Source organism: Myxocyprinus asiaticus, chromosome 1 (genome assembly GCF_019703515.2).
Source record: "Myxocyprinus asiaticus isolate MX2 ecotype Aquarium Trade chromosome 1, UBuf_Myxa_2, whole genome shotgun sequence".
In the NCBI taxonomy this organism is placed as follows: domain Eukaryota; kingdom Metazoa; phylum Chordata; class Actinopteri; order Cypriniformes; family Catostomidae; genus Myxocyprinus; species Myxocyprinus asiaticus.
In genome coordinates this window covers 58,312,982-58,339,895 of record NC_059344.1, presented here as the reverse complement: position 1 = coordinate 58,339,895, position 26,914 = coordinate 58,312,982, and the positions used below count along the sequence as shown (strand labels likewise).

Sequence of the window (26,914 nt, the reverse complement as noted above, 5' to 3'; positions counted from 1 at the left end):
CTTCTGTAGTAATTGTAGACTTACAGTGGCAATAAGCTTGTCAACGCAGTCTGGTGCCACGCTGTGGAGGTGGGTGAGGTGGAACTGCAGGTGGACCTTGTTGTTAAGCATGTCCTGGCACAGCGGGCAGCGGAACATGGGCTGCACTGAGTGCTGCGTCATCACGTGCATTCTGAGACGGTTCAGATCTGTGTTGCCGAATTTGCAGTAGGGGCACTGGTACATCTGCACAATGAGATGAGAGAGTAAGAATGTTAGCTTCTTGAGAAAAGTGGGAAAATCAAGGGTAAAGCAAAGCTGGTATCACTCCCATGCAGAGAGCAGTGTGCTACTCTGAGAGGCAGACACTTCAAAGAGCTCTCATCAGTCAAATATCATATTGATTTTCCCTTTTTTGCACAATTAGCATTGCAAGAGCAGCAAAAAGACGGAGAAATGTAATATTTTTTTAGAAAAGAAGTGCATGCATAATTCAAAAGGGCCAGCCACATTCTAATATTCAACATTAAAAAATGGCTGAGAACAACATCCTTGGATGTTTTGTTAATTAATGGGCACAGTTAATGAGATCTACATGCCTGGGGATTAGATGAGGTCTATTTGAATCTAGTTTAGACAAACAGACTGTAAATTATCCTTCTTACCTGCTCTGCACTGCTCTTCTCAGCTGTCCTGGGTCTCTTCGATGAGAGGGGGCTTTCCGCTGTCTCCGACCTTGAGGAAGGCCGCTTGGAGGGGACTGGGGAATCCGTCTGATCCCTCTCCGACTGGTTGGATCCTGCCATAGACCCACAGAAAAAAAGCATACTTGTCAAAACAGGGCACAAACTTGGTAGACAGTGGTATGAAATCGATCAATATTCCAGGCCTTACACAAATTAACTGCAGCATGATTGCAGTACTACTGCAATTTATAGAGTTAAAAATGTATTTATTTTTTGCTATATACTGTATACAGTATATATATTTATTATGTCTTAAGCGTTATATAAAGGCATTTAACAGGAATCAGACCAGCCGGTATATTGCTCAGCCAGGCTGCTCCCCCTCAAAACCAAACGTAGTCTTTAAACTGCTCCTCCCATGGCACTTAGAAGAGGCAGCGTGCGGGTGATTTGACGGCTTGTCTCTTCCTATGTTGGATGTTTAGGACATCAGACACAGCTATAGACGTCTAATCAAAACATTAGTTTGCCATGGTGAGCAGCTTTTGGATACATGCACTCTTAGATGAAGCCGTTTGAAGTGTGGCGTCAGCTACGGGATTCACCCAACTTGAGAAGTCTTGAATATACCACAGGCGGCTTCAAACTACATCAAGAAGAAAGAGTTCTGCTCTGGTTCCTATTTTAATTCTTCTTCCTTGCATACTCACGGTTCTCATTGGAATACGAAAGTATTGCCTGTTTATTTTGGTTTTCTGTACATCTAGATTTGCATGTGCTTCTTGTTACATTACATTGTAGTTTTCATTGAAATACCTCTTTGAGAACAAGCTAAAGTAATATTTCACCCAAAAAAGAAAATTCTATAATTTATTCACCCTCATCCATCGTTCCATATCCATGTAACTTTCTTCTATGGAACACAAAAGAGAAACGCTTACACTGCCTTTTTTTTCTATACAATGTAAGTGAATGGTGATTCAGACTGACATTCTGCCTTTCATCTCCTTTTGTGTTCCACAGAACAAAGTCATATGAGTTTGGAACATCATGAGGATGAGTTAATGATGGCAGGGTCTTCATTTTTGGGGTAAACTATTAAAATAGTGAACTACTGAATACAGGGTTAGAACAGAATATACAACTATTAGGAAAGGCTAACTAATATAACATAATACTTAAAAATATATTAATGCTAGAAATTCCTCACAGTCTGAACAGACTACAGAAGTAATGCTAGGCTAACAGAGCACTTTTCTTCAGAATGTGGCATACTAATGTTTGTGAAATGGCACGATTTGTTCAAGATGTATATACAAGACAATGTGTATATTCCAGGGCGAATTATTCTAAGATATCTGCTCACGCTAAACATAAGTGTTAATTGTGCTAGTTGCAGTCACTGGAAACTCAAGTGTTCAGAGAGCAGATAAAGCAGTTCACACAACTAATTCTTTAAATGCAATCTGCTCAGCCATTAACATGCATTGTGATGTTTCCCCGGTTTCTATATTCACACTCACAGAGCGAACCATAACAACAGAGGAGCCAGAGCTTAGCCAAAAAGAATGTATCTGTATATTTGAAAAAAGGAAGAAGAAAAAAGTAATAGGAAAAAAGAAAGAAAAGGGCAGAGAGAAATAGAGTGTGATACAAACAAAGAAAGAGAGTGACAAAGACACAGAAGACAAACCAAATAGAGGTGGCAATACAGAAAGGTATCAGAGCGCCAAGTAAAAATAATCGGCTCATATAGTAAACCAAATCCATTCTAAGCCAGAGAGGGGTCCAGTGGACGTGCCGTTCAGGCTGCTCAGGGGAAAGAATTCAGTGTAAAACTTAAGACGCCCACATTCTCTCTCGCCAACCCATAAAGAGGCCATAAAGAGTTAAATTTGGCATAATTTGTCCAGTCCTGAGAGGGCAAATTGAGAGCAGGGGATTGTGGGGAGGGGTGTGTGGGGGTTAGGTTAAGCAGGGCTGACCATGTTCCACGGGTGGACATTAAAGTGTCAGGTCCAATCAGGGCAGGGGCAGCTGAGCGCTGGCTTTAGTGGGGGGCTCTGCTTTGGGGAACGCTGCCTGCTGCTGTCCCAAGATACTTCTCCAATCAGACACTACTGCCCTATTAGATCCAGTCATGGCCAATCCCATTAGACACATCCACCAATAAACAAAGGAAATGTTAAACAAAGAACCCTCCCATTCGTTGCCATTAACCTCCACTCTCCCTCCTGGCACTGTGCTGACCACTTGATTCTACCGACAGTGACAGAGTCTGTGGCTATACGCAAGCTTTTCCTCTCCTTTTCCTATCCTCTGCCCATCAGAACCACATTCAAGAAGCCCCCTTTCAGGTAACTTGGTAGGGCATTTTACTGGATCAACATTTTTGTGGGTCTTGGAATAACAGCACTATCAACCAAAAATGGTTAGGCTGAGGGTAAGGGCTAGTGACTTCAGTAAAATTCTTATCAATCAATAATTTCTCTCTGATTTTAAATATATTTAAGGTTAGGGCTAAGATTCATTAATGGAAATATGACAGATGCTAATTGCACCCTGGTGCAATTAATGGTATATGCTATTTACACCCCAATGCAAATGGTGCAGGTTATTATTTGCACCCCAACCCTGGTGCAAATAATGGTAGATAATAATTGCACCCTGGTGCAAATAGTGTCAGATACTATATGCACCCATATTTAAATACTAACATTCAGTATGTGCTTCATTGCAGTGTGTTTATTGTGTTTATTTAGAGCCCCACAGACACACTACATTAACCTCTACCCCTAAACTTAACCTTAACCTTGCCTTAGAAAAAATAACCTTGTTTTTACCACAGTAACCATGGTTTCACGTGGAAATGAGTGCAATTGACAGACCCCACCTCTGGATCAAACTCTTCTCTGCACTCCCCAACATTCACAGTGACCAAATCACTGCAATTAAATCAACATTTATATTCATTTTTATCTACTATTTTAAGTAAAGGAAATATTAAGAGTGGAAACAGGAAATCGGATGGGGAAAAGAGTGAGAAAAAAAAAAGGTATTCGAACTGCGGTCACTAGGACAACGGTACATATTCACCAGAGGTGTGTAGAGTAGCCAAAGTGTACTCAAGTAAAGTACAATTACTTAAAAAAATATATATTACTCAAGTAGAAGTAAAAGTACTAACATAAATAATTACTTGAGTAAGAGTAAGAAAGTATCCAATTAAAAGAGTACTCAGGTAGTGAGTAACTCGTTACTTTCACAATTGACATAATGGACGTTAACTCCCCTATATTCCATTACGTAATACACATTTAACATGTATTGTAGAATTATTATTATTATTATTTATGGGAATTCTGTCATCATTCACCATCATGTTGTTCCAAACCTGTATGACTTTCTTTCTTCCATGCAACACAATAAGGAGATATTAGACAGAATGCTTGCCTGAGTCACAATTTTTTCCCTCTATATTTTGAAAGTGAATGGTGACTGAGACTGTCAGTCTGTAACATTCTGTCTAACATCTTTTGTGTTTCACTGAATACAGGTCATAAGGGTTTGGAACAACATGAGGGTTGGGAAATGATGACAGAATATTAAATTATGAGCTTTAAAGGGATAGTTCACCCAAATATGAAAATTCTCTCATCATTTACTCACCCTCATGCCATCCCAGATATGTATGACTGACTTTCTTCTGCAGAACACAAATTTTTAGAAGAATATTTCAGCTCTGTAGGTCAGTACAATGCAAGTGAATGGGTGCCAAAATTGTAATGCTCCAAAAAGTACATAAAGGCAGCATTAAAGTAATCCATAAGGCTCCAGTAGTTAAATCTTCAGAAGTGATTTGTTAGGTGTGGGTGAGAAACGGATCAATATTTGTAATTTTTTGCCTTAAGTTGGAGCTGCAATTTTAATCTTGAAATATCAGCTCGTCTTGGTGTTAAATGAAGTAATGTAACGACAGGAACACCGCCCATTGTAATGAAGTAAAAGTAAATTTTTTTCATTAGAAATTTACTTGAGTAAAAACAAAAAGTTACTTAAGTAAATGTAACGAAGTAAATGTAGTGCGTTACTACCCACCTCTGACATTCTTTACACCCCATGCCACTGCAGCAAAATCTATTGGTTGGTTTGTTGTATATTTCTGTGATTCCACCAGACTATTGAGGTGCAAATAGCTGCCCTGTGTGGCAGAAGCTATTTGCACTCCGTAGAAATATTGTTCCAGCACCAACAAAAAAAGTTGATACAGGACTGCAAATAACACCGTGCCATATACAGTACAAAAACATTGTATATGAAAAGGATGTTCCTCAGCCTGATCCTCCTAAAACTGTACCATATTTTGAACCATATTTTCTGCCAAAATCCCATTGTTCAGTGTTCCTACAGTTTTTTACCAATTAATTTCCATGAGTTCTTTTATAGTTCATCAATACTGGTTAAGGGTTTTTAAAAATCCCTTTATTAAAAGTTATTTAAAAACAAATCTCTAGCCGACTAAAAATTTTTAGAGCTGAACATAACTACAAATAAATAGACAGTATATTCCCTCATTTCCTATAGAAATTTCAATGACTAAGATTTTATTAATTTCCAGCCCTGGAAATCTCATTTTAAAAATTCCCTGATATTTCAAGGTTGACAGTGGGAACCCTAATAGTTACTAAGGTTTTTCTTTATTAGCCATCACTGTCATAAAAAAGAAAATTTAATGAAATGACAAAGATTAAGAAAGCTTTTCAAACTGTTTGAAGGACATTCGTGGAATAATAATTTATTATGATTTAAAGATGTAACATTGGTATTTTGGTGTAAACTAGGGTAACAATGCTAAATTAGTCCATAAGAATAGACCAGATGGCTTAAAGCTGCTCAGAAAACCTATAGAAAGATTTTTTCCTCATAACTAACAGAGCTTCTGAATAAGTCTGTTGTTGTCTGTCAGGGCAGTGGAGAGAATAATGTTGGACAGCTCTTAGTCCTTAGGCTAAGAAATAAAAAAAAAAAAAATAAGGCACATAATTTCCATACCATAATATGATTTGAGTTTTGCTAAATGCATGCAAATACGTCTACAAAACAACTGTCCTACACTCCAAGTATCCTTGCAGAGGGGTTAAGAACACTACTGCAGTATTATCAGTAAATTTTTCATTGTGAATTCTGTGTAATTGACAATTTCTACTGAATAGTGTGAGGTCAGGGGAGCAGCTGCCTGCTGGGGGCCTACAGCACATGTGTGGAGGGGAGGGCTGCCTCTGGGCACAGGCTCACATTGTCACGCCCTGTTAGGACTCCATAAATCTGATCAATTGTTTGCTTTAAAAAAGCCCCAAAAACCCACTTCTGCCACCAAACCCCCATGACTAAAGCCAACTACCATATCCTGTTTTCTGTTGTCAAGAGATGCAGGGAGAACGCGGGGAAGAAAACATCATCAAACAGAGCATGCTGGAACAAAATGGAGACCAATAAACAGGCAGAGAAGGGACTGTTGGCATGTACAATGCGTGTGTTCACACGGCTGGGCTGCTGCGGGAACACAGCTCGACATCTGAGCAGGTCAGATCCATTATTAGGGACCATGACCAGACCCCCCCCCCCCTCCCCCTCCTCTCTCTGGTTCCTGCTCATGAAATTGACTGTGTGTGTGTCTGGCTCAGAGCACTGAACATTGTGTACTAGTGGTTGACCAATACAGGTAAAAGTTTATATCTTGAGAACACGGTGACCAGTGGCTAGTATAATACAGAGATATGTGCAGTACATGATACAATAAAATTATACATTTGTGAAATGTGTAAAATGTATTAATACAAATTATTTACTACAAATTCAAAACAGAAAAAAAAAAAAGAAATAAAATGTGCTGCTTTCTGTTTACTAGCTGCCCATCATCGGCCAATACAAACCACCTTAAAATGGCAAAATATTGCCCAATATGAATAACCTCAAAATGGCACAATATAATCTGATACAAATAACCTCAAAATGGCCAAAAATCAACTGATACCAATAACCTCAATATGGCCAAAATTCGGTTGATACAAATGAGATGGTCCAATATGAGCAAAGACAAATAACCGGTAACACAAACACACAATCTGAAAGTAGTCATATATCTGCTGATGAAAATGATCTCAAACTGGACAAATATAATTTGAATAATCTATACCTTGTGTACATTAGCACTGATAGCACTGATATTTTGACAAGACATATCTAGCATTATTCCTCACAGAAACACTGTTTCACTACATTACATACAAAATTCTCTCTCTGGAATTATTTTCCTCTTTACAAAACCCACAACATTTTGGTCAAGAGGACTGGTGTGGGAACTACATAACCCTGACTATGCACACAGTGCCTTCCCCCATTGCCCTATTCAAAAGCATCCTAATGTAATATCTGTACATCTGACCTCAATTCTACCATTCAGCAGTAGCCTGCGCTTGCAGCAATGCCCACAGAGTCAGCCACAATGCCCCAACTTTCATATGACATCAGAAAAGCCTGAGGAGAAGGAGGGAAAATAGTCTTAAGTCAATTAGGTGATTATTAATTCATGGGCCTTTTCCGTAAGCAGGAGGTCTTTGTTCTGGAGTGTCCCGTAAGTGAATTGGACTTTGGCACCTTTTCTAACCTCCCAGAGCAGAATAGCATTTCTCAGCCAGGCAGGGGAAGGCTGTCAATGCTGAGTGCTTGCTCTCTCTCAATCAAAATGCTTTCATGGAAGGGTGGCACCACACAAGTGTTCAACTGACACAAGCATGTCAGCAATAATGCAACAAGTCTTAGGCTAGTGGTTTAAATCAAAAGTTTCTAGATGATACAATCTTATATCGATTCGCTTAGCCAGCGATCCGATGTTTGCTGATACCTCAAAGTCTGCTGCGATGCGCTTTTGATTTGATTCGATTCAGGGGCCTGCGATCGATATGTAAGGGATATTGTACAGTAAGCTGGTTGATATCGCAAAATAAACCCAGAAAGGGTGATCAGGATCCCGACTCGAAGCAGGGGGGTCTTATATCACCCTAAAGGGGTTTATTTTGCGATAACAACCTGACTTTACATTATCCTGCTTATTGCAAGGCTACTAACCAAATAAATACATGGACATTGTATAGTGATTTGGTTTGAAATTATGTAATTATGTGAGAAGAAAGAAATCGCTGAACAGCTAAAATCTAACTCCGGTTTGCATCAGAGTTCTGTGGGTGTTTATTTTGTAATTAATGAACGTCTGACTGCTCATTATGAATCTTATTATAAGACTACTTGCCAAATAAATAAATGTACATGAAACATTCATTTGAGTTCAAAGAATTTTATTAGCTTACTTGTAGAGATTGCAGAGTGATCCGAGAAGCAGGAAAGATGGCTCGCAAATACCTGGATGAGCAGTCTGATACGTGGATGTGCGGTTGTTACTGAGAAATATCAAACCGCTAGATGGCCCCATTGATCAGAACTGAGTATTCCAGAGAGCCTTGTATTCCTTGTATAAGAAATTATAATGTTTGCCTATTTTACACAATCAGTTACATTTCTATTAACTCACAATTGCAACCAAAATATAATCTGAAAATTGTATTGAGCTCTCTGAAAAGTGAAAATCCAGTCTGACAGGACAGTATAAGATTTCCATGTTTCTTTCCAGGTGCTACGTTGCTGCGTCACATGGCACTTGCCATCCAATTTATAGAGTTGCTTCAATGATAATCACATCATTGGTTATTTGATCGATACATAAATCCAGATCGATGGATTGTTACACCCCTATCTTATACCACTGAAAGTGTCTTCAAATGCAACCAACCATAGCTGCCATCATGTCATTACCCCTGTGTCCTTGGGAAGTCATATCCTATGAGACTAAATTTATATTGAAAGTGGGTAGACAGGGAAATATCTTGAAAAAGATTTCTCCTGGCAAACAGAGAGCAGCATGTGCCCTGGCAAAATCTCAGCAGAGATCTCCAGATATGTGTAGGTGGTGTGGCAAAAAATTCTGGGCTAGTACCCCAAAGGTTACGTGTTCGAATCCCACCTGGGCTAGTCTAAAAGTTCTTTAGTGCCTTTAAAGTCCTTTGTAACTCTTTGCAATGCGCTTAGTGTTATGCTTGGCCCTGTAACTGCTGTAAAGACAACAGCAACATCAAGATTATAAATTCAATTCCCAGGGAATGGAACGGTTTGCTTCGGATAAAGCATCTACCAAATGTATAAATGCAAATGTGCTTCCAAAGAAGGCATGGGACACATCAGATGGTCGGTTGCTTCTAAATATCTGCTCCCTCCCAATTCCTCCTTACCTTATCTAGTCCTGTCTCCTATGATTTGTCCTTACCTGACCAATTCCCTACCTCAAAAAGCAACAGCCAATCAACTCTATCCTTTCTCCAGCTCTCCTTTGCAATAGCCTTCTCTGTCCATCTCTTTTCCTCCCAGACATCACAGGGACACCTTTCCCCCCATTTCTCAAGACACAAGCTGGTTCTCCTCCCAAAGCCTCATCTGTTTAACCATTAGTACGGAGGAACAGTCCAACTCCCCAGTGCTACATGTCATTCACTTTTTCCTCTGTTAACAATAACTGAATATTATCTTTTTCTGCTAATCCCCTCCCTCTTTTTAATCTGCAGGCTACGTAGGTGCCCTGAGCAACAAAGGGCTGTATTCCATTTCACCTAATATTTCTCAGGTAATTACTCTGCATCAATTAATTTCAAATAAAGAAAATTACAACCAAAGCCTACTGCCTACGCCACTCCATATTATGGCTTATCATATCACTGTTCCCTCTGTGTATAACCCACTATTAAATGAAGGGACCACCTCCATGGCTCTGCATTGAATTGCCTGTGTAGGCCCACAGGCGTGACTGCTACTAAGGCAAATTTAAAATGAAGAAATTAAAAGGAGATATCAATTAGTAGACATATTATTAATCTTGTGATGCTAAGCAGAAGCTAGCATTGCAATCACCTTTAGAGGACATACTGTACACACACTGACATACACATACACACACAAGCAACTCTCTCTGGCATGCCAATTAGAATATAGGGAGTAAAACTCATAAACACAGATCTCTCTGAGTGTTGGCACACAAACAAGGACAATTTACAGCCTATTAGTCTCAAAGACAAATATAATTTTAATTTAAGGGATGACAAGCTTTCAGAAGGTACAATATGAATATGCAAACACATCTGGCTCTTTTAAAAAAGTGTTGATTGATGCTTCATTGCAGAGAGGGTGTGCTGTTAAGTAATTTTAGCATGTGGTTTTCAGAATATTTCACTACCCAGTAAATTTATTTTAAAACACCTTTAGGATGATACAATCATTATGCTGTCATAAAATGATGAGAGTTTTCATCTGTATTTGTACCATTTCTTCTGCGATATTCATGCAGTCAGCTGACTGCCCTGAGAGCTAGGCTTTCGTTTACTGCGATTATAACATGTCACGGCTAGAGTCCTGCCTTTCCATATCAACTCCTGTAAAATGTATTGATGGACATCAAGGCTTTGAATTAACGCTTGAATTAGCTCGTCTTGTACTACACTTCCTTTGCGTCCAGGGGGTGCTAATGTTCACCTTGTAGTCAGAGGACAATTATTTAGCTGTCATTCTCACTGCTATCTATTTTCTCATCTCTCTCTCACTCTCTCTCTCTCTCTCTCTCTGCAATTCTGGCATGTGCATGCACACACTACCTCACACACACCCTATGCATCCAATCACTGGGATTCATCCATTTAAGTAAATTTATAAGGCAAAAGAGATAGGAACGATTTGGAGAGGCTGCCGCATTTATGTCAGAATGCGGCTGACCTGCGTCTGATTATTTTTTCTCTCTCTCGCTATAACCCCAGTAATTTGAAAGTTGGAGGTGGGGGAGTGGGGTGAGAGGAATTATTCATAAACCTGATGCAAACTGCAGAACCCCCTACTCTTTTACCAGCTCAATTCCACCTCCTCCCCTATAAATTTATGTTAAACATGTCAAATCACATTGTGGTCGTTCTCCAGGCCTTTAAGTGTATTAACAATCCTGCTCTCCTTTTTCGGCTCCACCTTGCCACATCTCCTCCCCTCTCTCCATCTGTTAGTCCCTCCAACCTTATTTTCTGAATATATATACACCTATTGCTTTAATAAAGACAGGGTCCCCTCTACCACCCAGTCACCCCATTTCACTAATGCTACCTCAGCTCACTCCACAGATTGGGGCTCTCCTATAAATATTTCATAGATTTATTATTAGATATGCCTGGAATTGAGAAAGGTAGCTTCAATTGCAACTTTGCCACCACCATATTTACTGTTCAATAAATTAGAAAGATTTCAAATAATATCCAAATCTAGCAGTTTTCTGTGACTTTCCTCTTACACTCCATGAAACATGATTACATAGCAAAAAATAAATAAATAAATAAAAAATCAGTATTTTTTGTCGTGAGTATATGTAAATATCCTTAAAACTAGAAACTTAAGAAGTGAAATAACCTAAGAATGATTGAATTTTGATTTTATTTCTTACCCGCAAATAAGTAAATGAATCTTGTGGTAAGGATGTTTAGACTGTTTAGTATGTTGTACTCCAAAACAAGACAAAAATACAGAGTAAGAACATGTTTTTTTTTTTTAAAAGGAGAACCTCTGTATTATTCACTGTTATTCTCATATTTGTTTCAGATTGCCTAGTTGTTTAAAGACAAAAGTCCCAAATGACACACTTAACAGATGCATATCCAACATGAACTCTCTCTAAATACTCTTAATGAATTGTGCTTTATGCTTTCAGTTCATAAAAAGACCCATCAAATGGGTTACAGCTTAACTTGAAAGATGTTTTGCTGGCTGGTGGTGCTAATAAGCTCAACTTGAGTGTCATCTGTAAAACAGCCACATGTTGCAACACTCAATGTTTGCATGACTAGGATAAGAGGAAAAACTTCCCTAATGACAGACCTTTATAACAGCCCAAGTGTGATTCAAATCCGCATGGATACATGCCTTTAAATAACAGGTTACCCACGTCGCTGGCGCAGCCGAGTCCAGCAACTCACCATTGACACATTCTCAGACAATCTGCAGCCAAAACAAGAGCCCTCTGTTTACTAAAAGAATTCCAGTTACTGTCTAGCCAGGGTTCAGAAGTCCTCTCCTAACATTGTCTCATGGTGCGCTGTCCGTCAATCATAAAACTGAGTTGCAAACAAGTTGAATATAAAAAAGCTTCCATTAAAGCAGCACCGGTATCTTAGATCACAACACTGCCAGGTTTCACTCCTCCACTGCCACCCCATCACTCCATCCTCCCCTCTCCACCTCTCCTCAAGACATCAAATGGCACCCAAGATCTGGCTCCCTAATGCACGCTATTTTTAACTAAGCATTCCTAATAAGCTGCTGGGAAGCCTTTAAATTTTTCATATGCAAGCACATCTTTCTTTTGTGAAAACACAGAAACACACTTATTTGGTGATTAGTAACTGACAGGGGGAGGAAAGGAATTGAATATTCTTGTATCAAATCGCATGCCTTTCAGAAAAAGACGAAGTGCTCCTAATGCGAAGAGTCGTCTTCTTCGGCACCACAGGTACGGCTGAATTATTAATCAAGCAGCTCATTTTAATGCTTTTTAAAGTGCTTTATTTTGATGTGTTAAAATATACTTTTAGTCATTTTCAGGCAAGCGATGCATATCATTATTTCTCCCCATCAAAAGGCGAGTGGCACTCGCTCAAAGTGCACAAACAACTCTGCCTCATTTAAAATGAAAGTCAAAAAATAATAATAATAAAAAAAAAGGGTTTTAAAAGACTTGCCTTCAAATGCTCAGATAAACTTTTTTGCTGTTTTGAAAAAAAAAAAAAAAAAAGAAATTGCCAATGCAAAAAACTGCAATTGTTTTTCTTTTTTGTTGTTGAAGCAAATTGTGAGGAATCAAGTCATTTTCTTTCACAGGTGTAGTAAAAAAAATAAAGCACATTCTTGCCATGTGCATGCCCTAACTACTTCCTCCTTCCAATCAAACAGCCTACACACTTACAAGAACTGAACTCCTTGTGAATGTAGCAAACGGAAGATAGAAAAATATACGCCTACCATTCAGACCAGCATGCACCTGTCAAATAGCATAACTAATGCTCAATGTCTAAACTATACACACATAAACACATACAGATACTGTAAAAAGCGTCAAAATGGAGAGATATGTTGAAGTGTCCAAAACATGACTGTACAAACCCTAGGCCTAGTCCTTTCAGTCTTGAACATTCTTTTACATACTTGGTCAAAACTCTCACTCTCCACACCTGATTTCCTGTCTGTGGCTTTTAACCCAGAAGAAAATTGTTAGAACTATGTAATTAAAGAATAACATGATACTCTTATTAAACACAATACTTTAATACTTTTAATAGTAAAACAAAAGACTAATTACAGCGAGACAGCGTAACGGTAGCAGTTACACTTTATTTTACAGTATGTGCACTTTCTGCATACTTAAAGTAAAATTAGGTAAAATTAGGTAACTACATGTCCTTAATATGGGTTAAGGTTAGGGATGGGGTTAGGTTTAGGGTTAGGACCTAGTAATTACTGTAGTTGTTGTAATTATATAATACATAAATGTAGAACAGTACTGTAAAATCAAGTGCTACCGAGGTACCTGTAATACTTTAAATGATTCTAATTACGTTTGAAATGCTGTTTAAAAAGATTTTGAAAAAGTAAACATTATGACATAGAATGAGTAAGAACTACTTAAACTATTTACAATTTTGCACTTTTTATAAATGTCCAGATTTCTTTGCTTCCACTGAAGCACACAAGATGCTCTTTGGAACATTTTCAAATTATGGTGGATAACATGGATCATCAGGTCTTGCACACATTGTAGAGTTCAAGCAAAAAGGGGGACCTTCATGCCCATTTTAAAATTCAACTTTAGTTCAAATTGTTATGCAATATTGTATAATTTAAAAGAAAGAAAAAACCATTTCATTAGTGGTCTCTGGCTTTAGGACCCCACTATACATTACACTACATGCGTACTCTTCACATAAGTTTGTAGAGGCAGAGCACAGACTGGCTGACTTTCACTCTCTCTGTCCCTCACACACACGTGCTGCAGGCCCTCGCAGCTTTCACAGCACATCAGCGACACAGCAACGCACCACTAATCTCCACTTACACCTCCACAGGCCTCTCTCTCTCCACTCCAGTCCAACACCCAAGCAGCCCCCCTCCTTTTAAACCACACCTCTGTATGAAATCTGACACCTGCACCTGCCATAGCACCCCCCCACCCCACCCACACATCCCTGCCTGCAAAATACTCTTCTCTGATAGCATTCTTCAGTGGTGTGTGTGAGGCACACAATACGGTCACATGTGTTTAGACACATGGCTGTGCTGTTACTCTCTACACAGACCCTGACTTGTGTTCTTGACCAGGTTTGCTATAATCAAGGCTAATTTTCACAGGAAATCCCAACTTAATTTCTCAGGGGTGAGAAATAAAATATTAAATTAAGCTTGATTTTGAGGAAAAACATAAAATAGAGCTTCTTAAAAGGATACCGAAATATTATCTAGTAAACATCACATTATTGAATAAGCAACAATACTGCAGCTGTGAATATTAACATTTGCTCAGTGTGTGTGTGTGTGTGTAATATAACCCTCCTAAAACCTATGAGCCCCCCGTTACACTGATCCCTGTTCATAGTGAGTTGGAAAGATAAGGCTTACCTGTCCCTTTGGTGAGCTCCCTCTCCCCCCCACTCTCTCTGTCTTTGGTTTGGTCCTCCTGATCTGTGGTGGTCTCACTGGCAGCCTCCACATCCTCACTCAGCTCTCCTGAAGGGGGAGGAGAGGATGGGATATGTAAATCAGCACTTCATCAGAATTGGTGGAAGCACTTAAAGGGACGGCAGCGTTTTTTCTATAGGAGCACGCAACAATTACATTCACTGACAAGCATTTACAAGGTTATGAGACAAAGAGAGCAGGCGCTTCTCTCTCCTACCACGCTGGACTATTAGCATAGTGGTTTGGTTTTTAAATGATTACAATTAATAGAATAAAAAATACAAGCATAATATATATATAAATATACATATAGCTTGTATTTTTTATATACATATAGCTTGTATACTCTTAATAATGTTTATACTTTCAATTGGTTTTATATGATTACAATTCTAGAAAAATAAAAGCTTGTAACTCCAGTGATTTTTCCACTATAACCTTCTTTTGCAGCATTATAATTTCCCCCTTTTTCGCTCATGATTTCTATATTCATAATGTCGTATATTTGTGATGCCATCGTTTTTAAAGAGATCTCGTTTAAAAACGGGCCCAACTCCACAGTTATAATTCTTCATTTATGCAGGACCATGACACAAATATCTTTATGGCTTCCTCTGTTTAATACGAACATAAAACTGCAGCAAACCGCAAACATGTGGTTGAGACATACACACATTTTCCACAGCGGCTCTGAGCAGGCAGACAGGAAAAATAATTGTTTGAGTTTCGAGAGAAAGGAGAGTTTCTCAGTGTTTCTCTCTCAGCGTTCATAATTACAGCCCCTAGGTTGCTCACCAATATCGGTCTGCGTTCATTTCTAAAACCCAAGGTAATGCAACAGGGAAAGAAAAACATAAATATTTAAAACTCAGCCCCCTATTCAATTTATTTTGCCAAGTCAAATGCAGAAATCCCCTGTAACCATCTTAAAAGCACCCGTTCAATATATTAGGCCATTTAAAGGCAGTGAACCCTCAACAATGGATCTCCAATAATGCCATGTGTAAGTAACGAAGAGAAGATGCTGAAAAACAGATAATAAAAAGGGCATCAATCCTTTTTATTCCCACCTCGTGCCCCCCGAGCACCCCTTTTCCTGTGCCGAGCTTGTTTAAAAGTACCGTGGCTAGAGCACACAAACATTGATTTTGCAATAGTTAAGTCTGTGGTCGTCAATAAGCCTTATCAGTTATTACACAAGTCAGCTAATTCTCAGCAAATGTACTTAAATGTTCTTTTGAAAATGCCTCCCTGTACACTCTGCCCTCTACCAGGTGGGTTATCGATATATCGACAGGACAAAAACGGCCACTGAAATATCCTGTTCAAATATTCATTGCTCAAAGCAAATGCAAAGATCGCCTTGTTACGACAATATTCAAACCCTTAACTTAAAACAGATTTTATTGTCCAATAATATTCCAGCCACTTTAGAAGCTCGCCCAAATGCGAGACCAACCAGTTCCAAAAGCCGCCACACAATCCATTAAAGTTTATTCTCATCAGTGTTCGGTTTCTAGAACTGTTAAAGTGCAACCTCGATCCATCATTCTTCAAAAACACTTTTTTTGGTCTCTGCATGAACATGGAGTGGCGTATTTAATAAATGCCCCTGCCATAACTCTTTCACTGCGGGTAATACATCAACATCTCTAAACATTTCCATCTCCTTGACTTAATGTGCTACAAGCAACCATTTGTGTATGTGCGTCTATGAGTGTGTGTAGAGCAGTTACAGCCATTTACATCTGATGCTCTTGTGTGGATTGCTGTGTGTAATTCTGCATTTTGTTGCGCTGGTTTAATTATTGATGCACCAAGACGAAACACAACTGGGGCAGACCGTTTGCTAAAGCCTACATATGCTGTGGTTTTTACTGTGGCATTCTGGGAGATCTAAAGTAATTTCATACGAAAACACCAGAATAACAATACAGAGTCTTGCTTACACCACTACAGGGTTATAAAACTATATGTGCTAATACACAAGACTTGTTTTTCATCTTAACTGCAAAAACACCTTGTATGAAACAGGAAAATTACAGCATAATTCCCTACAGGAGTGCAGTTTTCTGGTTTGAAGGAGGAGGTAGGAAACCAGAACTGTTGTTAATTTCATAAAGGTGTTTCTGAGCTCATTTTGAGGGATTCTGTTCTAAAAACAGCTCTGAATGATTCAATGCTCACTTGTTTTGCACCTGTTTCAAGTGCAGACGAAGCTTCTCAGCCTTGCATTTGATTGCAATCTGGATTATGCAGTTAAGGCCATATTAACCACACTGATTCCTTCTTTAAATGTAGGCATGTGTGGAATATCTGGCTAAATATACATATACAAAATTTTCATTCTCACACAAACGAGCCTGTTTCTGTTATGATCCCAAGGCAACGGGTAATTTCCATTCTCCATAACCCAACATTACTGAGCGTTGAGCTGAGAAATGGGCAGGACACGCGAAAAAGGAACACACCAAGCGCTGCAGTCTAGATAAATCCACCTTCACCAGACTGCTGGGAATTACTGTACGATACGGAGTCAGAAGCAGCCAGATTACAAAATAATCCCCAGGTAGATTTTACACCTCTTGACGAGCTGCCAGTGTGTCTAATTCCTTCTCTAGCATACTTGAATACGTCCCTCTCTCTTTTTCTCTTTTTATGAAGAGTCACCATCCACATTTTCACTCTATTCACGCTTCATGTAACAGCTGCCACCCTAAAATCGTTATGACCAGTTTTTCAAGTCAACATGAAAGTGTTTGCAAACCATTTTACTTCCATAATGTGATTTCAGAGTGAAACAGCATACTGAATGAGACAAAAAAAATTTGATTTGGCTCTTGTTATTTTTATTTGATTGGACTGTGAAAAGTAGCTTTTTAATTACAGGTGGTTGAAAAATAAGAGGTATTGGTGACGTCACCCAAAAAGCAAAGTTGTTTTAGAGCCAGAGAAAGTGATCACAGTTTGATGAAAGATTATAAAATGTAAAAAAAAATAAGCACTGATGAATCTTTTCCAATAAGACAAGGAACGTGCATTAATGTCAACTTTAATCTCATCCCAGCATACGCACTCTCACGTCACTTCTTTCATTTACTTTTCTAATCAACATCTCGGCTCCTCGACTGTACGCTGACCCTTCCCCCATAATATGCAGATAGGTAGACATTTAATTCCACCCATGGCCGTGTGTCTTTAGGAGACAAATGAATGTGCCCATTCCTAATCTCAGAGCCAAAACGGCAGTACACAATGATTAAACTCGGGCCAGTCATAATTAATGAAAGGTCACAAGTGGCCTTAAGAGTAAGCTACAAATGAAAAGGACCCACCCAAATGCAGTCATAGATCGGGCCTGGAAATTGATTAGTAGGAATAACTCGGAGCTATGGCGATAGGCCATTCGCTAACCCAAATCCTAAAAATGTAAAAGGACAATACCCTGAAGGTTAGCCTCTATAATTAATTGTCCTCATTAACCCGTCCTTGTATGATGGTATTAAACTTTTGCCTTAATCTAATCACGCCAGCAGAATAAGCCCACCGCAGCGGCAGAAATTACAATGCTCGTCTGTCCTCTGAGGAAACACATTACTGCAACATTTCGATGTGGAACACAGAAAATGGACTTTAATTTTGCACAGAGGACAAACCCAGACATCTCGGTGGACGCCTGATAACGTTCCAGAATTGCAGCAGCACATACTTTCTGCAGGGTACAATGTCTTAAAAAAACACCCACCCAACACAGTCTTTCTCTCAGCATAAACAGATCGCAGTACTTCACATTGACCTATAGGTGTCACCCTATACAAGCTAGGAAGAAGAGATTGGAAGATGCAGTAACACACACACAGACCAGATGAAGGCAGAGAGGTTAGAAAGGCACAGAAAAATATAGAGAGAACACGGACAGAGAAATATGTGGAGATGACAAAAGCAGATGCTAGACAGGAAGTGCGCGCCAGCGATGAGATTCGGAAGACAGCACGATTACCTTCAGATGAGGCCATGCTGCCTTCCCCCATTTTCCCAATAGAACAGTGATTACACACATACTAATCATACTGACAGGCACAAACCGCCAAATAAATAATACATGCTAACCACTGCTGCTTCCAGCCTCTCCCGAGCCGACCAAAGGCAAGCCTGTGTATTCATACAAACCATGCATCTAACTCTTCAGAAATCATCTTGCCACTACCTAAAACACAGTTACGTTGATGAACTGTACCTGAAAAGCGCTTCGGGTCCTCTGTAGATTGAGCATTGGGTTGAGGGCATCTGAAGCAGTCTTTGGCCTGCCTCCCCTCAACCTTCCACCAGCCAAAGCGAAGTGGAGTGTTGTGAGCTGGTCTGCCTCTGAACAGCTGCCTCTCTCATTATTCTCATTAGGATTACCGAAGCACTGGTTATCATTTTAACCAGGTGTCACAGCACATACTACTGCAAATCTGCAGGGCCACATCACCCACTCTCCGTCTACCTCTCATTCTCCCCCTCATTTGTCCCACAACAGACAGACAGCTTCCTTGTCTTTAACGCTGCAGTGTTGGATAAAAACGCAATCTTATTTCACACCTCACAGATCTCTCTCTCCCCTGCTTGCCCCTTCTTTTTTTAAAATCCCCCCTATGGCCCCCCATCATCCGCTCCCGCACCCCTTCCCTATATCAAAGCTGTCCTGACTCTGAACTGCGCGGTGTAAAATGAAAGTGACAGAAGGCTTCTGTAGGACAATGGGACATAGGCTTCATGCTGGGGGCTTTCACGCTTTGTCCGCTCTTCATATCAGCACTCCTCTGGCCACGTCCGTGCCCCTGCCGCCCCAAACAGGACCCCCTTCTAAACCACAACACACAGAAAAACACTGCCTCCACTGCCTTCAAGACCAGCCACAACGTCCTGTCACCGACACTTGAACGCTCAATGAGCGCTCCCAAAACCATCCACCAAATGCAGCACGGTTAGTAATAATTGACAATAGCGTATTTAATTAGTGAAAATTAATGCACATGTGAGGTCTGGAGTAAATTAGTATGTTTATACTACAGTTACCACAAGTACATGTCTATATAATGCGTTTCTCTCAAGACACTTTTAGGTTTTCATTTTTAAAATCAGCTAGTGTGTGGAACTACTTTATTACGCCACAAGAATCTATTAAACAGCCCAATCTACTGTTACTAGTTCAGAAAGAATGTTGCGAAGTGATACGCAAATGTTACGACCCAAGTTTGGGACCAACATAAGAAGCCATCCAAAGAACCAAGCAATGCAAGACAAAGCCAGTACAAATCCCGGACGAGCCCACAATTTCTGCAACTTATGTGGTCAATAAACCAGGAACAACTTTATCATCATTCAGTTATAGAAAGAAAAAAAAAAAAAAAGTCTCACATCTTGGAATATCTCACATTTTGGAATGTCCGTCCACAAATCAAAGCCTTGAATTCAACAATGCTGCTGGGTAAAAAAAAATTAAAAAAAATATATAAATTGTTTTTAGGCACAACTACTATATTAGTCTACATTATATTTTCATGAATATTTCACATTCATGCAGTTATAGAAAAAAAAAATATAGAAAACTAAACACTTTGGAATGTCCGTCAACCAATTAGAATCCAGAAATCAGCAATGCCACCATGTAAAAAAATAAAAAATAAAAAATAAATATATAAAGTACCTTTCAGTCACAGCTACTGTATTAGTCTGTGTTATCTTTTGGAGGAAAAAAAAAAAAAACACAACCACTATAAATGGCATCATTTTCTAACATTTATGTTGTGCTCCAAAACAGCTTATAAATTGAAGCAAATGAGTTCAGTCACCCAAAACAATGCACGCTGGGTAAACCTCTCAGTCACCACAAACAAGTGAGTGTGAGTCAGGCTTATGGAGCAAACGTCATAGAGACCAACGTAGTGCGCATGGTGGCCACGCTCCTAAACAAATCCCTCCCTCTGTCCCGTGCTCTCTCTGTCCCCCTCTCACTCACCTCAAAACTATAGAACGAAAACAGTACAACCTCATGTTTGTCAGTCTTTATCATTCTCACACACGCTCAAGCAAACACACACACATCTATAGCATGGAAAAAAAAGGAAAGCTCAGTACCTCTTTGGTTTCAAGGGCTGTGGCTCTGTATCGGAGCAGGGTTGAGTTATGTGCTAGATTCCTGACCTGCCTCCCAGAAGCCATGCCGTTCGCTCAAGACTGGCCCTGTCGTGACCCCCAAATCTAAATGTGAATGAATACTTTGTGTCTCCATGGGGCTGTGTGCTGGAGGGGGGAGGCGCGAGGAGGAGGAGGAACAGGAGGAGGGTGGGCTAGCTAACAGCTAGCAAACTTTAAACAGCAAGTTGATCACAAACAGAAGGGAAAGCTCACATTGCCCTAAAACAAGAATTACAGAATACTGAGTTTACATAAAAAAAAAAAACATATGATATATGCCTAAACGTGTAAAACTTAATTTGATTTCTTCTCAAATCAAAGATAAATATTTAGAATGAATGAATACAAGTGAAGATCTATTGTAGCACGTTGTTTGTTACCACAGAAAAAAAAGAAAATGTACTGCCAATTATAGACTTACAATGGTGCATGTGTACAATGGTTGCCCCATAGACTTCCGTGAAAGTATATTATTGTACACTTTTTTTGTTTTCACAAACTGAGTTACAAATCAAAATGATTTTCTGTTAACCAAAAATGTCACAAATACAAATTAAGCTCTGTTTATAGCATTTATATCAAAACTAATGATTCTGAACTGGTATACCTGCACAAAAAAGTGCCATGGTACAGTGATGGTAATACTTTGATACAGTACACACCGTGGCACTGAATAAATATCATTATTCATATACAATGGCATTAATATGGTACTCGAAAAACATGGTAAATGGTAAAAACAATTTAAAAAAAATTTACTGTAAACTAGACTAGAGAGGGCTGATGTATAAAAACCATGACCTGAGCAATCACACGAACAAGCACATACAGTAGCCATTAGGCAGTGTCTGACAGATGTCTCTCAAACACAAAACACATTAATAGCAGTGGAGTGTGCATGGCTGTGCTTTTCTCTGCCCTGCTCACTCTGAGGTTGAAAGGGCCGTGTGGACGCTGTTCTCCTGCGCCTGGAGACATTTTCCTGCACAAAGACGAGGACAGGCAGTCAACGCGTCCCTCACCAACAACAGCACTGCACTAGTGTCCTACTGCTCTCATTCTTACATCCACAACAGTAAATTGGGAAACACTTCCTGTGTGTTTTAGACACCACTATGTATCTCGTCACCCTGAATTTTTCACTTCTTTATATCTCCGCAGGGGTTCAACAATGAGGGGGGCCCGATGACCCAGTGCTTGAGAGTTTCTGGCCAGTTTTCACCACATCGGGACAGTACTGCATTGTCACTACATCTTAAATTCATTAACTGTGTGCTTTTATGCCTTACAGACTTCAATTTCTGGATATAAGTGATGTGTTAAACATCGTTGTTCAATAATGCAATTAATGCTGATTCAAAAATGTCACCACAGTAATGTTGCCTAAATGACTGACATAAATGAGGTTGTCATAATTGTGAGGATTTGTTATAGTTGTTATAGTTTATGTATAATAAGTTATAATTAAAACATATGCTATTGTTTTCCAGCAATATATATATATATATATATATATATATATATATATATATATATATATATATATAAAATAAACATTTATGAATTGATGTGTCAAGGATGGTTACATTATATATATAGTAATTTTTTGTTAAGAAAATATATATATATACTATTATATATATTATATATATACACACACACACACACACACACAAATATACACACACATATATTTTTATCCTCATTAAATTTTACGTTTTCTTTAAAAAACAAAACAAAAAAAAAAAAAAAAAAATTATAATGTAACCATACACGACAAATATAATTTTATAAACTGTATTTTTGCTGGAAAACAATGGTAAATATATACATAATATACACAGTGTGTGTGTGTGTATATATATATATATATATATATATATATATATAAATAATGTAACACACTTATAAACATATATAATAAAATATATATTTAAGAATACTAATATATTATCAAAAACACTTCAAGACAAAAATATGTTGTTAAAAATAGCTATTTATCAAATTTGTGACAGGGCAAGTAAAAATCTTAACCAATTGAAATCTTTTAAATAATTTTTGAGCCATGTCTTTGTCTTACACTACACAGGTTTCTGCTCTTCTGAGAAAAAAAAAAAAACATACCTAGCTGGCTAAAATAAATGAGGTTTTGTAGAAATTGTGAGAATGATCAGTTAGAACTGGTTGAAATTTATAAACCAATCAGTAATATGTTGCACTGTATGAATTAGTTTTCTAGCAAGAGTGTGTTTATAGATTTACTGTATAGCTGTCATCGAGTTACATTATATATATATATATATATATATATATATATATATATATATATATATATATATATATATATATTATGAAGGAAACAACATATAAAGAAATTATATGGCAGGGAAATTACAAAACTGAACTAAACTACTAGCGCTTTTGAATCTTTTCAAAAACTCTCTCGCACTAAACCGGTTTCTGCTATTCCGAGACATCCTAGAGAGGGCTGAGAAAAAGTACTGGGGACGAAAAGAAAATACAAGAACGAACATAAAGTAGCATTCAAGAGCGGCGATCACATCCAGTCTGATTCATTCACCAGTGGCTTGGAAAATGTGATGGTACAGTTGTGACAGCCCAGTGGATACAACCCCCCAACCCTCCCATTAAGGGTAGGGTTATGACGGCGCTCTGAATATGTATAACCCGGAAAAAAAATGTATTGATTTTTCATTTGGTAAAAAGGGACATAAAAATCACATAACCTGGAACTGTCACTGCTCCTTTGTTCATAGCTCATCTCTCCCTGTGTATAGCACTGGTCAAAACTCTGTTTAATTACCATGTAGGGCGTGTTAGCATTCAGCAAAAAATACAGACACACTCTACCAGTCTGAGCGTTTGTAACCACATTATAAGTATGACATTCAACTTGATCAGTGACATCCCTCCACATTTAACAGGGAAATGCATGTGTTTGAATGCATACACAGTGCTAATCTACAAACAGTGATTGTAGTGAATAAACAAATTCTCTAATAGAATGCAAATGTCATTATATTCCGTTTACCTTTGTGCGAACACAATACAAAAGCTAATTTCCATATAGCTGCTTTTCATATTCCATGCAAATTTTTCCTATTAAGGTTGGATGGAATGACCAATGTGTCCGGCCCACTATCGGTAACAGTTCGACTCTGTACTAGCGGAGGTCCGGGATGATCTGTCCAATGTTTGTATAAGCCAGAGCCTGTCCATTAACAGCTACTTATCTGTTTATGTCTCTCTTTAGACTGGTCTGCCTGGTACAGTGGGACCTCTGAGAAAGATCTCCGCCTGTCGATATATTGAGCGTGGCATTTGCATATCTTTGTAGTGCATCCATCTGCCTGTGGATCACTCTGTAGAGGTATTAGCTCAGAAAATCAATGTGGACGGGCCTTAACGTACGCATGCACCTATGTATGTAGCGCCCACCTTGGCGTTTGGTAGTTACCATTTATGTACGTTGCTGTTCACGGCTTCCGTGTGGATCATGTTGTTAACACAAGTCTTAACACAAACTGAAACAACACGCAGTATCCCACCATAGGTGGGCTTGATTTTGGCTCCCCACAGCACCGAGGCGTTCTATCCACACATGTCCTGCAATTGAAGACCATGTGCAGCACCACACGCTTGTTTATGTTAGTGGATCATGAGATAAAACAGAATTTCTAAGGGCATATGAATATCAGATAACAATCCATTTCGTTTTAGAAATATAAGTGTGGTTTGAATCGATTTGTTTTTGCCAGTGGATTGCAGAGCACCCTCACAGCTACGAAGGACGTAAGAAGTGTGATTTTAATGCTGTTTTCGGTCTTTGCTAACTGTGTTGGTGGATCACTTAGCACTTTTAGTGTCTATGCATGCATACGGTATACACACACACTGAAGTGAAGTGAGTTGCTGGACATTGGGATTCAGAAGACACTGTGAAGTGTTCAAAAGCTACGTCAGGGGCTATGTTCAGAATAGCATACTACCATACTATTTTTACTGTTTCTGCAATATGCTGTATGTATACTGTGTGCAGAATGCAAATGTTATGTATACCAAAATGTGCAGTATATAACAGAGCATACAGAGTGGAAAACTATATTCCACAATAGGGGTGGGTAAAAATATTGTTTTTGAATTTGAATGATCTCGACATCTATTCTTAAATCCCAAGATCGATCCTTCAATCAATGCACAACCCTCTACTACAATGAGAGTAAATCGCTCGCATTTGCAACAACATTTTGTCACTAAAGTGAATATATTTGGCAACTGGCTGGTAAATGTTTACATTTCACTCACCAGTAATTGTGTAGGTTAGTTGTGAAGTGTTCAGCAGCGAGATCCTTTCACAGTGTGTTCAAAGTAAAAGTTGTTCCGTGCAATGTGTGTCCGAAGACGAGATCCACGCGACCCATTTGTCATTGAATACGGTCTCTTTAAATATCCTTTCTGTTCTTTACAGTCAGTTTTTGATCAAAAATAACTACAAAAAACATTTAATTCGAATCATGCATCGCACAGACGAGGTAAAGCCATTCGAGTCCTCTCTAGTTAACATGCGCTAATTTAAAGGGGCTGTTTACAGAAATGACATTTTTTGTTAAAGAGACAGTACTGGTTTTAGCACGTGTTCAACAAATCAGTGTAAATACTTGTAAATAGTATAAATTATGCAATTTACCAATAAATATGAAACAAAAAAAAATATATGAAATTGATTGAATAAATGTATTTGTTCATTTTTAAAAGGCCAAAATGTGACCAAAATAATGAAAAATTAAATATAATTAGTAAAATGAATATTTTCCTAATGCACCTAGTTAAAAAAGTCCCCTGTATAATTAACAGCATTAGCTGGGAGATCATTTATTTTATATCTAAGCAAAAAGGACATTATAACTGAAATAAATCCATATGAATCAATAATGAATCAAAATCGGGGGGCCTGGGTAGCTCAGCGAGTAAAGACGCTGACTACCACCCCTGGAGTCGCAAGTTTGAATCCAGGGCGTGCTGAGTGACTCCAGCCAGGTCTCCTAAGCTACCAAATTGGCCCAGTTGCTAGGGAGGGTAGAGTCACATGGGGTAACCTCCTTGTGGTCGCTATAATGTGGTTCTCGCTCTCGGTTTGGCGCGTGGTGAGTTGGGTGTGGATGCGTTGTGGAATAACGTGAAGCCTCCACATGCGCTATGTCTCCGTGGTAACGCGCTCAACAAGCCACGTGATAAGATGTGCAGACTGACGGTCTCAGACGCGGAGGCAACTGAGATTCGTCCTCCACCACCTGGATTGAGGAGAGTCACTACGCCACCACGAGGACTTAGAGCGCATTGGGAATTCCAAATTGGGGAGAAAAGAATCGAAAGCTTGTGAATCGGAATTGCTATTCCACAATGCAATGCGCTTGACCTGGTCTTCCATTTTCAATGACACAAATGGTCTGAAGATCAGCTGTCTCCTCCTTGATTAGTAAAACTGATAGTGATAGTTCACCCAAAAAAGAATTATTTACTTCATGTTGTTTTAATCCTATATGACTTATTTTTGGGTGAACTATGGCTTTAAGACTTAACACAATTTGCAAAAAACTGGATTAGAACTGCCAAATAACCATTCATTTCAAAAGAAAATGCAAATAAATGGAGCAATGGTTTCACATTCTATAAGAAAATAATACAATTAAGTAAAAAATAAAAAATAGGCAGTATGCAGTGTACACTCTGCAATATGCACACACGCCAGATCACTGCAGTTCCACCCCCGGTGGCAGCTAATAGCAATCCGCTACTGAAATCCAATGTGCATGTTATACAGGAACTTAAAACAAGCTCAGTACTGCCATCAGTTATAAAAAAAAAAAAAAAAAAGGAAATATGCTTTATCCGTCGAACTTTCAGGCCATTTTCTAATACTAATCAAACACTTGCTGCTCCCTTCCTCCATTTGTCTTTCTTTCTCGGCCTCTTTGCATAACCCATCCATTACGTTCACATGAAATATGAAAAGGCAATATCCTCTCTGTGTTTGTACTGAAGCGTAATGCGATTGTGTTGTCATTTATAGGAAATAATCGCAAACCTCTCTTTCATTTTCCAGTTCAAATAACCATGAAAAATTAGCCCACAATGTCAGGAGGGACAACAAAGGAAGGCGCACACTATCGCTTCTCCACCGCGCT

General features: G+C 38.8%; 1 protein-coding gene across 1 annotated transcript in view; it reads right to left on the bottom strand.

The window, feature by feature from the left end:
• The window catches only part of LOC127409580 (zinc finger homeobox protein 3-like), a 213,905-nt gene that overhangs the window by 14,899 nt on the left and 172,092 nt on the right, over positions 1-26,914 (bottom strand). Inside the window, exons 5-7 of the mRNA XM_051682970.1 lie at positions 14,466-14,573; positions 645-778; positions 25-225 (exon numbers count right to left, since the gene is read on the bottom strand). Coding sequence (XP_051538930.1) covers positions 25-225; positions 645-778; positions 14,466-14,573 — 443 coding nt within the window. The remainder of the gene's footprint in view (positions 1-24; positions 226-644; positions 779-14,465; positions 14,574-26,914) is intronic.